The 15,530-nt window shown below is 36.8% G+C and overlaps 1 protein-coding gene across 4 annotated transcripts in view; it reads right to left on the bottom strand.

Annotated features, from left to right (window-relative positions):
* Positions 1–15,530, bottom strand: part of LOC134806382 (teneurin-m) — a 693,234-nt gene that overhangs the window by 91,674 nt on the left and 586,030 nt on the right. For all 4 annotated transcript variants that reach the window (XM_063779611.1, XM_063779613.1, XM_063779610.1 and 1 more), the window contains one exon: positions 5,278–5,316. In XM_063779611.1, coding sequence (XP_063635681.1) covers positions 5,278–5,316 — 39 coding nt within the window. The remainder of the gene's footprint in view (positions 1–5,277; positions 5,317–15,530) is intronic.

Genomic DNA, 15,530 nt, shown 5'->3' on the forward strand with positions numbered 1-15,530 from the left:
CCTTTAAATAATTTGTAAATATCAGTCAGTCAGTCAGAAACATCAGGTAATATACAGTCAGTTAAAAAACTGTCTACAGACTCGTATGTAGATATATCCACCGTACATAATTTTACCACGCCATAAGTATTTGCAATATTTTAATCTAACCGCGAATTCCAGTCGTTAAGCACAAGCGGTAGACTTCGCCACGCCCGAGCGGATCCAATTAAGCCATAGATTAACAAACAAGCAATAAATTACCGGGGAATAGGCAAGCATCTCGCAATCTCGAATATTCGAGAAGCAAGTACTCAAAACTCTGCCGTCAGGGCGCCGTCAAATTGTTGTACACAGTCAATTAACTTCATAGGAGGGCATTTTCACTTAAAAGTGTACCATTTAATTTTTTTCCAAATTCCATCAACTTTTGGGTTATTTCTACTCAGAATCACGAGGACTAAACAGAAAAAAATGGGTCCCAAAAAAATGACAGTTTTATAACGCATTTTCACATACATTGTGTATGGACCATTACAAAACTGACACCCAAAATTTGTATGAAAAACTGGGGACACTTATTTTATTTTGTCTCATTCAATAGTACTCGTGATTTTGAGTCTAAATAACCCAAAAGTTTATGATTTTTCGAAAAAAAGTAAACGGTACCGTTCTAACTGACAACGGCGATTTTTCAGCAAGTTAAATTTTTCACAAACGGACGTCTGGAACACATTCATGGCCACTTTAATCAACCGTTTCATTATTATCTTTCCTGTATGTTTAGCACGTTAGCTAGACTACAATATAATGTTAATTTAAAGTATAAAATAAAATAAAATTTTCACTGTGATTGTGTAAGAACATCTGCACAATTGCTCTAACGTAAAGTGCAATACCTAACTAATTTTGAAATATCTTTCATCAATTGTGTGACCTGTGAGAATAAGGTAAACAATGAATTATATTATAAAATAAAATGAGTTGTTGCACTATACGTAAGGAGGGTTAGGAGGGGAGGGATAAACGGACTAGACATCAGACAAGTAAAGGAAATTTCTTTAAACTGCAAAATACGTAGGTATTTTACTAACACAGAAGAAAAAATATTCTATTCTAGCTATAATGGTACCTGCAGCCACTAGCTGTATGCGAATACGCTTGTTTCATACAAATAAGATACTGAGGGTTGAAGCTGTATTGTGGCATTCACCGTGAACGAGCTACTACGGCAACTCTCTCGGAACTCGTTCGAGCGACCAAATTGTACTAAACGCGATTGTTTGCGAGTTAGACGCGAGTTAAGACAAGTTTTCGGCGTAAAGTTCTCTTTGCGAAGTAGGTGGTTGACGTAAATTAATTTCGGTAACGTTAGCGACGTTGAAAAGATACTTAACTGCACTATGGATAATTAATTGCTGTTTTTGATCCCGCTTAGCTCCGCTGTTACACATTTGTAGCTGTGTTCTACTAAACTGTGATATTTGAATTTACTAAATACATATGTCTAACACTAACACGTCCAAGGTACTTAAGGCCCCGTGGGTTCAGGTTCTTCTCTCACTCTCACTGAGCGTAAACGCACGCTGATGGATATCATGCTTTTGTATTTTAATTTTTGTAAGTTCTATCTTCTAACAAAAAAAAGTAATCGATGAGTTCGAACAAAAATAAATAAATAAATAATTATTAAAGGAGTTTCATATTTTTAACTATTGTGCAAAAATGTATACTTTAAGGTACGTTTTAGACCTATGTTCGTGATTTTTTTCTATCGAGCGAAACTCAAGAAATCAGGTTTCGAATCGATGAAGTTACTAGAGAAAGGCCTCAAGATTGCTAATTAAATCTTTGGCTGATGTATTGTGATCTAAAAAAGCGCTACGATTTTCAAAAACTTCATTTTTGGTACAAGCTTTTATCGCTGACTAAATTTTTCTTTCCGCAACTAATACTCTTCGAGACAGTTCTAAAAACCCCAAACACAATTAGGTTGCGTTGTTTTATCGCAGAGTTTCTATGGCCACATCCTGTCTCCATCTTCAGATCAGCTCCATGGTACCATAAAATTGCATACTCGTAGTCACCCGACTGACACTAGTATGCAAATTTTCGGCTTCATCGGAAACCGGGAAGTGGGTCGAATTTAACTTGCAAGATTTGACCCTAACAAACATACTTCCATATTATGTACATTCTTAGAGGTACATTGCAAGTTAATAAAAAGCTTGTAAAAACTAAATTATATTTATCGACAAGTGTAGGCCGTTACTGATCGCAGTTTGAAATTTATCGCCAATTTTTGAACAGCCCTATTGAGAGGTGATGAAAGGCGTTTAAGGGACCCGATTTGCTTTAGAATTCCCCGATTCCTTACAAAATAAGCCTTTTGAGATCCGGTAACTATGATTAATAGATTCAATATAAACAGGAATCTTAAATAAATTATGTAGTTCAAGGATGGAAGAAAATTTGATTTAGCTAAAAGGCTATTCGTCTATATTTTAATATCAAAGTTACGATAATCGATACACGTGCTGTTAAAAGCCACTGTTTGTATTTATTTACGCTGCTAATGATTTTAATGTATCAACATAATTTAATGTACCTATAATATATCTGAGTAATTGACCGAGAAGCGAAAAGTCTCTGGTTCATCTTTGGGCATAAATGCATTATATAGTTTACACTTGAATTGGGCATCTTTTCTTTATTTCCTAGATTATTTACACCAAACAGCATACATTTACTTTTAATAATATGTCGGTATTGATTTCAAAAGAAAGTAGTAAGTACATATTACTTTTTAACTACGTTACACACACTTGTGTTTTCCCATTTTAAATAACTTATTTCTTTCGAAAGCGACTAGCAACAAACTCTACCAAATAGCTCACATTTAAAATTGAACGACCCATGCTAGTTTTAATAACAAAACTTCCGTGAGACACAGACATACAATACAATACTCTTTATTGCACACCTCACATACCTACCTACCTCAATTTCCTACAATTATATAGGTGGTGTGCTGACGTGCCCAAAATGCGCTCGGGTATTTAGCAAGAAGATAGGGTATGTGAGCCACTTAAGGGCGCACCAGAGAGTGGATCAGCTACACTCTAATAACACGAGTTAAAAATTGCCTACTCCAGAGCACACAGTCGCTGTGGCCGAAATCGGTCAGGAGAGCATCCATCATCACATACCTACTCGTAGTTTACAATAAAGTGCAGTAACATTAACAAAGATAATAGAGGTAACAACAGGCGACATACATATTAAATATATTAAGAAACCCGTTCTCTAAACTCATGCAAGTACTTGTATTCAATGCGACTGATTTTCTTTAATGACGACCGGTGTGGCCTAGTGGGTAGCGACCCTGTCTGTGAAGCCGATGGTCCTGGGTTCGAATCCCGGTACGGGCATTTATTTGTGTGATGAACACAAATATTTGTTCCCGAGTCATGGGTGTATTTCTATGTATATAAGTATGTATTTATCTATATGCGTATGTATATCGTCGCCTAGCACCCATAGTACAAGCTTTGCTTAGTTTGGGGTTAGGTTGATCTGTGTAAGATGTCCCCTGATATTTATTTATTTATTTAAATAGTCTTTGGTGCAACTCATACCTAACCCGTTCGTATACAGTTTACCTACATTATAAATCGTGCTGCAAAATATTGGCAGCTATATTATAAATTTTCATCAATTTTCTTCTTCCTTAAGTCTCTTGAACCTGCAGTTAGATGGCTGGATTAAGAGTCAGCAGGCTTAGCACAGCAGCGGCGCGACAGTATCTCGCCAGCGAGATAAACTACCCGTCTTTTTTTCACTGAATTAATTAGAGAGGGACGGTAGTCTACCTTCTGTGCTAGGCCTACAGGTTGAGAGAAAGGAGGCGGTAAACGGCGCGGTTAAATATTACGGCGTTTCCTCTCTGCAGGATGGGCCCTGCCTTATTGGCGGCGGGACCCTAGGTTGGCTGGGTTGTTTCGTATGGTATGTGTTTCGTATGTAATGGTATATTGATAGTAAAAAGCCTAATCTAAGAACAGATAGAAATAAAGAAAAAATAATAACAAACTCTCGTTTAGGTGTAAACTGTGCTTACCTGTGCACTATAAGCAGTTGCACTTACAGTGGTTAAATCACTCGAAAATCAAACAAAGCAAGAAGGATTGTGTCGATTTTATATCCACAGTCTACAGAAATGCTCCGATATTCCGAACATAAAATAAACAATCGTTATCTGAAATGCCGCCGCAGGACGCTAGCACTCCACTTCCAAGTACACTTGGAAAAAATACAATAACAACACAAAAACACATTTAGTACACGCTCAAAAGAGTCCAACAAATGAAAGGACACTCAACGCAAATGACTACCTGAATCACTTTTCAGTTTAACGAAGGGCAATGTCGTTAAACGAGAACGATTTAACGGAAAAACTCCCGTTATCTATGTAACGATCGCACATTATTTCAGTAGATAGCTCCCCGAAGTGAATTTGCATTATTTTTTTATCGTTAAAGCGGCTGACACTCGTCGAGAATATCCGTTTTTCCGTTAGTTAAACAATGGCGGGTGATTTTCCGTTTTACAATAAAGGTTTGTACCCGAAGGAGGCGCCATGAAAAATCGTTGTTTTCGTTAGAGGCTCTAATAATCGACGTTTCTCGGAGACTGCTTTCATGCTGCTTTTATAAAAACGTATACTTTATAATTTAATACCGAAAATTACAAGAAAAACGGAAATTATTAATGGCCTTCGGGAGTTTGAACAAAAGCTTTGTGTAACGCAGGCATCATTATTATTAGCTTAATAGATAGCCAATTGCCGTTTTTCTTGTTTGCGAGTAAACTAAGTACATGTCGCTTAACTTCAAACTCGGGTAAATCCATTCGACCTTCTCAGCAAATTTCTACCCTATTACCTTTTCTTAATACCAAAAGCGCATAATCTGACAGATGGATTTATCCGAGTTTGAAGTTAAGCGACTTATTTTTTAGAATGTAGGTCAACCATTATTTATTTGTTTTTTTTTATTAGCTATTTGTCGTAAATAAAAAATAAATAGGCTTAGGTTTTTTTTGAAGGCTTTGCTTATCACACATCACTTTTACCAAAAATGTAACGCGTTAATCTAAGAAAGAATGTAGGACTTATTTAAAGATTTCTGGATACAGGGCCATGCAGTTTATACCTATTTATCTTCATACCTTTTAATCACGACTCGTATGCCTATCACATGCTAGGTGTATACAAAAACGAATCATATAAATACTCACGTTCGTGGTCTGAGCGGTCGTATGTAGATCTCAGCATGCCTGTAAATAAAAGAAAAATACATAAGTATAGTGAATCGAATTATTTTTTATTTATCCGTTACACTATGCATTGGTGCGATAGAGAAGGACTGCGCTCGAGTTTACACAGTCGTTAGTGTAAACGTCAAACGCCAACTCATGGTAGCCGTACAGGACACCTATTATACCTAGGCGGCATTCTGATTTCATAATTTGTTAAAGTTCTTTCGCTTGCGTAATAAATAATAATCAAATTGCCTTGTTTAGCCTAAAACTTAGGTTTAAAGTAAAGGCAACCATCAATTATAATAAAAAATTGCTGAAACATTTACAACAACTGACTCTGAATTAGTTAGAAACGGTAATAAATTAAACATTCATCAATTAGGTCGGCCATTCATCATAGCTACATTCGCAAAAGTAATACTAGCAAATTATGTGCTCATGGAAATTACTATGGTTCGACTTTGAACTTTCTGTCGTGTACATAAAGTTGTTTGTAAATTGTGTTTACTTGTATTATAGTATCTTGTTTAATTAAGAGTATTATCCTGGCAATCGAACTTGGTATTCTGTTTACAATTATGGGTGTCATTTTTAAGCATCAAGCAAGTAGTTAACTAGTAGCAGGGTTTTTTTTATCTTTGTTTCCCGATTTCTCGAAGACCGCTGGGCTTATACGAGCATTTTTTTTAGTCATCGCGCGTTTCTAAGTATAGGTAGGTAACTAGGCAGGTTGTTGAAGCCTTCAGTAAGTGAATAACGTCATTAACACCGTCATTTCCTCAACCAGAAATGTCACTTTGGACACTGACAGATTATATCCACAACAAATCCAGATCACGCCTCAGGAACCCAGTGTAGTTAGGTCCACGAGTATTAACATACACGTGTGAACGTTGCCTGACGTTTCGCTCTCTCCGACCTATCACGGACATTCATAACTCAGAGTACACGTCGCGTCAGCTCGGGAAGCGTAATAACTCAGATACTGCTGGCATATACGAGTTACTAACAAATACGGTTATTACATTTTGTAACACCGAAGCTAAGTGTGACAGGCTCCTTCTTTTAAAGGTGCAGTACGTTGCGGGTTTTTTTAGGCTTGACTTTCTACGAGTATATTATATTATAATCAATAACTCTTTGGTAAGTGACTAGTTAGTTTAGTAGAAAGAAGTTCCCTAAATCCTTGCAAAATAGACACGACCTGCAGCGGCGAGTGATAGTTTATTAAGATCAATTTATTACAATTAAGATCCCAAAGATCTCAAAGAAAGGTTCGAAACGTCGGGATGTATATGTCGTAGTCAGATCGTATAATCCGCCGTATTACATTACGGCTAGCCGTTATCAAAAACAGGGGCGTTTTGAAATGCGGCGGTTCGACGATTAGCCGGATTGTCATTGCGATACGTTCTTCAATAAGGCGGCCAACGTTTAGCCGCATCGTACTACTATTTTAGATTGTAGAGTGACCAGTTCTTTCGGTCGCCTACGTAACCGGAGTTTGTCAATGTTTGCAATTTAATTTATTTTTACCATGGTCCCACCGCACTACATGTGTTTATTTTCCAAAACATTTCCTTCGCAACTTAAATAGACGGAGCCCCGCAAGCGGGGCTCCTATTTCTGGGCGGTTTGCCCTTCGAGCATCTGAAGCTACCTAACGAACCTAACCTACTTACCTACCTACGCTTTTTTCCCCAAAGTGTAATGTTTTCACGGAAGTCTCACTAAATCAATAGGTAGGTAGGTTAGGTTCGTTAGGTAGCTTCAGATGCCCGAAGGGCAAACCGCTCAGAAATAGGAGCCCTGCGAAGCGGGGCTCCGTCTAGTTAAGTTGCGAAAGAAATGTTTTTTGAAAAGAAACTGTCCGACGAACTCCAGATTTGATGGACACCCCAGCGTTTGTCAGGCAGCGCCACGGGTGTTAAAAATGGGAACTAAAAACTGTCAAAGCGGCGGCTAATGACTCGCTGTATTACATTACGGCTAGCCGTGTTGAAGAACGTATGGCGCCGAATACATTCCGGCGGATTCTCATTCAGCCGCATTCAATCCGGCTAATCGTTAAACCGCCGCATTTCAAAACGCCCCTGTTTTTGAAAACGGCTAGCCGTAATGTAATACGGCGGATTATACGATCCGACTGCGACATATATACCCAAATGGGATCATATGATACTTCTCCAAATTCTATGAAAACAGGAAGTTTTCATAGGTCTCACTGCTCTTAGTAACATTGACACGTGTTAAATTTCGGTGGAGAAAGGTCAGCGAAATACTTCAAACATGTCCTAACATAACAAAATATTAAATTTCGCAAGCAATCGCCGATAGATTTCAAAAATATGAAGATGTTTGTTCATTTTGTTATGGTTACCAGACTTTAAGTTATGGAATTGCTAAAACACAGGTTCACAGATAACAGATGGTCTTAATACTCTTAATGTACCCCCTTTTATGCTCCTCGGAACTGTAAAACCCTTACAAATTAGTTTCAATTTTAATGTTTAGTTTAATTATTTTGTTAATACTTTTTTTTGTTCATAAACTTTACCTACTATCAATAGAAAATGTCTACTGGAGAAATACTTGGAAATGTCATTGAAAAATTACGTAGTTTCTTATTAGATTTTTAATGGCTTTTACAGTACATCTGGTGCTACATTGTGCTACATATAATAACACTATACTAAGCACATTACGTAACTACCTCGAAAATTTAAAGGGCCATATTGCATATGTACTGTAAAACGTTGTACGATACACGTGCGAATAGGTAATTTCCTATTTTTCGCACTTGTATCGTAAATAACTATTATAAAATTATGCCACTAAATAATCTATTTATGAATACATACAGTCTGATACGCGCGATACGCGGCCAGTGGCCACGCTAACAAGACTGGCCAAGAATAGCAAAGACTTTGCAAAGATGGCCACCGACGCCCGCTAGGGCATGCCAGTGGGCGAAGAGAAGGCAGACCGACAAATCAATTTTGTCAGTATGTATCACTAGAAAAATCTATACTCATCCTTCTTTTTGGGGTAACAAATGTTATGTGTATTACTGGCATAAGAAAAATACAGTATAATTTTTTCTGCCTATCTATTATGCTCCACAGACTAGCGACTCTTGGCAAACTATATTTTATATGCCACATATTTTGCAATATCTTGCATAATAAACAACGCACGACTCGATATATCACACCAACATGGCGATATGGCAAGGATAACATTGAATTTGGGAATATTGTTATGATTGTGAGCGCCTTTCGAGGGTTCTTCCCGGCCCGGGCGGGAATGTTCGCAAGTAATAACGAGAAGACAGGAGTGTTTGTTTTCTAAACTAAGGGTTCCTTTAACTCGTTTTACTAAGATATACACATCGAGAGCGCAGGGGCGTAACCTCGTGACATATACTGTTGGTAACCAGTATTAAGATTATGACTAAAATCCAAATTTAAGTTATTATGATATGTAGTATAGACTTAAAAATTTTCATTATTAACAATACATTTCTCTTCAGATATGATGTCTAACGCTGTTATTGTAATAAATAAATATCTGTTTCTTGATTGTTGAATATTTGATCTTCGCTCACAAATATTTCTATCGAATAACGACGGTCAAACAATTCGATTTATGTACGATTTCGTACCTTATCGCCGTGACAATAATGCGAGCTCCCCACCGGGTTTCCTATTAGTTGTTATTGTGACAAGGTCCAAACTATACTTGCTTATAAGACGAACTGATACAAACATAATGCTTCTTGAATTATTAGTAGCACGATCCGATATCGTTCAAAAAACAGGGACAAGGCGCTCGTGAGCGACGGTCGTGCTCCCGCGCGCGTGGCATTGGTCACGATGTGACGTGCGTTTGGTCACAATTACTCTTCGATATAGGACGTACCCTAGCTACCGTGCTGTTCTTATTTCAAAAAATATCTTCGTAAAGTTGACGAAATATAAAGTGAGGTGATCTTGTTCATTTTGTTCAAACTTGTTCGAGAGGTATATTTCTTCAACCTTTACTGACGAATTTTTACTGAACAATGCCAGCCGATTGTAAATAAAATATAAAATACATATAAACACATTATAAAAAACCTAACCTAGGGTGCCGCCACTGCCGCCGGCAGCGGGGCAGGGCCCAAGCTGCCGGTGGTCAAGGCCGCAGAGTGAGGAATCGAGGAGGAGGAGGAATTATTACGCTATGTACAAATATACCATTTGCTAGTCACGTATGCAAATAAACAATCGTACATATTTATGTATGTTAATCAATAACAACAATTTAAAATAATGAATGGTTTTGTCGTCCGAGGATCACGATATAATGCAACGAATGAAATTCAATAAAGATTTGCAGAATATCTAATGAGTCCAATTTGTGCCACTTCGTTTTAAAATAAAAGATACTGAAACTTAAATATCAACACAAGCGTCAATTACCCAATGGTTCCATTTCAGTTTTAATGATTGTTTTACACTACGTATTATTGCATGTTAACCATTTAATAAGATAACTATTTATTACGCACCGACTTTGGCTACACTACTTTTTAACAATACCAACGACTTTTAAGGATAACTGACGTATAAAGGTAATAATTACACATCGGTAACTCGTGGCATTTAGGTAGCACTTAAAAGATTAGTGATGAGCACACATCGGTAACTCGTGGCATTTAGGTAGCAGGCACAGACTAGTGATGTGACAATGTTCTTCCTATACGAGTCGAGAAAAAGAAACCACTAAAAAAAGTAAATTAATTAAACTAATCTTTTAAGCGCTACCTAAATGCCACGAGTTACCGATGTGTAGTAATAATCCGTTATACATATATCTACGGTATTTAAAATTAGTGACTATTGTCTCGGGTTTTTATTCATTCCTAATTAGGATACTGGACTATTTTAAATAACATTATGGCAAAGGGCAACCCGCATACAACATTATTAAATGCTAGTTAAGCATTCTTTGTTTTTCTGGCGTTAATGAAGTAGAATAGTAGATGACCAATGGAAGTTTCACCTTGAAACTATTATTGATTCTTCAGCAGGTCCAATTATCATACCACGAAATTATCTATTCTGCTATTAGAAATAGGTATCTAATAATTTAATAACGTAAAGAGGTATTGTAAAAGAGATAATTAATAGGTGTATCGTCAAAAGAGATATTAAATTAAAATTTCACGTCCATAATTAATAAGTTAATAACCATACTTGCATTAAAATTCATTGGATTTTAATTAAACCCGGACAATGTTTAAATCATCGTATGTTATTGAGATGATAAGGAAAAAAACCTTGGCTCAATATGAAGATGTTGTTTTAACGTTTGTTACAGAAGAGTGTACCCTATGCTAAACAATTAAAGTTAAAATTGGAATACAAACATTCTCAATATTTCGCAAGACGCTGTAATTAGGTAATAAATTTAATCAATCGGTAAAGTACAGTGCAAGTCTTCTTTACATATTTGGACTTATATCAAGCCGTATTTGGGTGTATAATATCTCAAGTCAGTGTCTTCGATTCAAGGGAAATTGAATCTTAAGTCGAATGGAATAAACTATGTTTTGCCTTGTAAGAAAAATGTGACTTATAACATTCAACTGGTGTGTTCTGCGCACTTTCGCTTAATTAAGTATAGGGACGGATTGAATTATGCGGTGGTTTGTTCAGATCACAAGTTGCGTTATGCTGGTGTTTACTGAGTTGCGTGAATGGAACGTTTCTGATGTGATGATACAGTAAATTATACATTTATTATTTTACAGTAGTACATATGGTGTTACTTTACCGCACTAATGCGATAATTAGCACATTACGCAACTACGTCAAAAATTTAAAGGGCCATATGTACTGTAAAACGTTGTACAATACACGTCCGAAAAGGTAATTCGTACTTAACTCGTGTCGATTTAAAACACTCCCTTTGGTCGTGTTTCAATTTATCGCCACTCGTTGCGAATTTCCTACTTTTCGCACTTGTATCGTAATGTACTATTCCCTCGTTCCCGTAATAGAAGCTCGCAGAAGTATCTCCATATTCAACATTTTACTCAGGAAAATATAATAACTTATAGTTCATACTATTCGTAGGTATCTAAAGTGTCATTCTATGGAACTTGTTAACTATGTAAACAAACCGCCATACTGAAATCATCATTCAGTGACAGTTTCAATATGGCGGTTTGTTTACATATAGTTAGCAAGTTCCATATAATGACACGTTAGTTAAGGAACCCACACCTGTCGGACTTGACCCGTATTATCTTAGAAACATTGTAATTATTCGCAGTCAGACGGATGTTAACTTGATTATATAAGTATTATCAGATCTTCTCTGATCTGATCTAGAAGCTCTCAACGCGACGACTTTTATGCCTACACCAAATCGTAGGCTTTTTCGGTGCCTAAACGAAATAGTTTCAAAGCAAAACCACGAATATATTAGCAGAGGACACATTCCAGGATTATTTATCAAATGTAGCCTTACTGCGACATCGTTCATCATTCAAACTGATCTGTTATATCCTTCGCGAGTGAGCGATGTCTCTAACCATTTTAAGGTGACCTGGGGTTCAGTTACAACTGTTAGTAATCAGGAATCTATGTAACGCTGGTTTGCTTCAGGCACTGCGCTCGGGAATACGAGCCCTGCATTACGCAGATCAACAAGTAGATATGCCATTTTACTATGATTTATAACGCAAGGGTCGACTAAAGATCGAATATCGGTCCTCTTCAGTCCAAGCTGACATAAACGTGGGGTGAGGGAGATGGATTCTGTTCTGATGCTCGTTAAGATTATATAAAACTTAAAGTACAAAAGTGTGTACTGTTTGTAAGTTAAGCCAAATATTGCCAAAGAAATATGGTTAATGAAAAACGTGATGCGGTAGTTATTTATAATATTATTGTTTTATTTGCTATTTGTTTATTGCCATGATCCGTAGACATTTAAACCGCGTTGTACCTACAAGGTATGTAAACGATAAAGATCAATCTGATGAATGATGAGTTCAAAAATCAACTCCTTATTTCTCGAAAATCGATGATCAACGTTTCTCCGCAATTCAAAGTAACCCCAGTTTACGGTCAAAATGTCTGCTGGGTAATCCCATGTAGGCTAGGGTCACGTGGGGTCAATATAAGACACGGGTAAAAATAAGACTAAGTTTTAAAACTCAAAAGCTTATTCTACTTCTTAAATCTTCTAAAAGCTTATTCTACTTCTTAAAGCTTCTAAAAGCGTATTCTATATTTCTTAAAACTTCTAGAAGCTTATTCTACTTCTTAAAGCTTCTAAAAGCTTATTCTAGTTCTTTAATAAGTTTTAGAGTGTTAAATTTTTACCCGTGTCACTATTGACCCACCTGACCCTATCTGGCCTATTTTAAAGTATGTTTTTAGTGTGCTTACTGTTTATTCACCCAACTAACAGTTAGTCGAGCTACTGTCCTTACTTCTTTGTAGTAGGATGTAATACGTTTTATAAAAACTGTATAAAGCTTCGTCGAGGTTCGAGAGGATATTACTTTCAGAGATTATGATCTGGGCCCGCGCGGCGTTAGTTTGTGCGCGGCTGTAAAATTGATGGGATTGGATGGTAAAGGTAGCATTCGGATTTAGACTGCACCAGCGTTACTGCTGCAGTATTACAGCGTGACTACAAATGTCTAAAATCCGGATATCAACATTGATTTTGACATTTGCAATGCAGTCAGCAGTAATGTTGCCGACTCATTGCTGCAGGGAACGTCAAAAAGGTAATTTCAACAAGACATATTAAAGGTGCAGTACTGCAGCAATGACGCAGGTGCAGTCTGAATCCGAATGTTACCTTAACAGTCGCAGTAGCAAAAACATCCCATAAGGATAGGTTTAAAATGGTAAACCATTTAATAATATCAAAATTAGATTATTTTGGCTGCTTTAAAAGTAGCTGCTTGTATTTTTTAAAACTTTATTGTACAAAACATAGTGTACAAATGGCGGACGTAATGCCTAATGGCATTCTCTACCAGTCAACTATCGGGCCAAACAGAGACATGTAAAAATGGTGCAAGGAGAACCAACTAGTAATTTATTTGTAGGTATTGCATATGAACATTTGATTTAAATTTAAATCGCGTGTTTTTTGTACGCGTGCTTATAAATTGAATTCTATTTTATGTTAACGTTCGAAGCATTCATTTTGTATTATTTACGACTAAGTATATGATTTGATGCTCATTTCTCGCGATGTAGTACGATGTAGTGCCAAAATGATGGTCTTTCTTTTCTGTCTTTATTTTATATTTGTCTCTGTGTGTGTTTTACAAGTTACAAGCCATTACTATAACATGTTACACTGAATATCGTTTCCTTATGAAGACTTAAGTAGAAACAAGACGATCCTTTTTTATCTGAATAATTATCCTCTTCCCTAAACACACATTCTTACCAAGGTTTCCGTTGGAACCTAACCCACAGCAGACTTTTTACCTCAGACCCTTAAAAGGCTAGGTCCTGGTAAGTAGCTTGTCGCGCAACATGCTTCTCTCTCACACCATACTAGGTAGAAAGGGATGTAGCAACCCAAATAAGGGCTAAAAGACTGGTTGCGCGCGAGCCGCCTGTACAAGCTCCAAATCCGGATTACTCCTTTTTAAAAGATCTTAAGATCCACATTAGTTTCTTCAGATATGGACCTTACAGTTATATATATAAAGTATAATTTAGATGAGAAGTTTTGTAGCATGGAGGCAAGTTTGTAAAGACACTCCTTACGGGGCTTGACGCACGCCAAAGAAATTCGATAAGAAACTTTCTTTTGAGTTTTTGCTATTGAGGAATGTTGGGCTGTGTGCGGTCCAGCAAGTACTTAATAGTTAGATAGTTTTATATAGTCTATATATATATATATATATTAGAGATGGGCCGAATATGGACTTTGCCGAATACGAATATTTGGCCGAATATTCGGTTCAGATCATACCGAACCGAATACCGAAAATAATTTTTCTTGGATTTTCATTAGAGCTGCATTGTCTTAATTCAATTCAATTCTTTATTTCATGAACAATACAGTATTGTGTTTGAAAAGTTTTTACATGCTAACTTACATTAGGTAGTCATACAGTACAGTATAATATATTATATTAGGAACATACACTAAAAAAAAAAAAATACAAACGTCACTAAAATGTCAAAAAGCTATACTTACACAAAAAAAAAATTACAGCCATCACTAAAAATGTCAAAAAAGTGAGATACAATGTCAAGAAATATAGAAATACTTATACAATTCAGAATCTTAAGAAATATATGAATTAGGAAAACAATAAAAAAAAAAATCAAAAATCATGTCAATTACATAATTATAATCCAAGGATAATTGCAAATCAAAACGCTAAATGGCTATCAGCGGAACAGAATTATTTAATTAAAACTCAAAAACGAGTTCAGCTCATATTGCCTTCATCCAGTAGAAGTGGCCAAGCAGGGTGTCAACTATGATCTGCACACGCTCTTACTCTCTTAACAACATTGTGTTCCGATAATTTTGATTACCTCGCCCGCTTAGGAATTTAGCAAAATTATCGGAGCAAGTTCTGGCAGATCTAGGTACAGATACGCGGCAGCATTCGTTGCATTGACGTATATCGCAGGACGGGCCAAACGGGCACTAAAAATGGTACTAGTTCAGCGGTGTCACTCACGAATTCGAGCCAATTGTGCAGTCTAACGCAACTAGTTGCGACCAATCGCGCGCGTGATGCGAACTCATACCACTCGCGTTGTAGTGGTGTCACACCGCTGTACTGGCCCCATTCATGCCCCATTATTATTGCCCGTAAGGCTATTCCTGAGATATACCTACGTTAATGGTTCATTGCTAAAGTCTGGACAGAAATAGACTTCAGACAAAATTATCCCCCAGGGCACCTAAGGCGCGATCACTCATATAACAGCCCTTAATTATCACAACATATGTTGGTATGTATGTAGACATGTATAGAGCCTCGATGTTCCATTTATCTCTGTCAGGGCCCGCTGCGACGTACATTAGGCGCTGATACGGCTAAGAGAAACGTCTGACGTCAAAATGTACTTTAAAAAGGACTTTAGGCTTTGGCTTTTGAATCTAAATTACGCGGAGAAAAAGATTTATGTTAAGGATTGTTTGTTATATCAAAAGTAACAAATCGAAATGTATTTTAA

Source organism: Cydia splendana, chromosome 3 (genome assembly GCF_910591565.1).
Source record: "Cydia splendana chromosome 3, ilCydSple1.2, whole genome shotgun sequence".
Classification (NCBI taxonomy): domain Eukaryota; kingdom Metazoa; phylum Arthropoda; class Insecta; order Lepidoptera; family Tortricidae; genus Cydia; species Cydia splendana.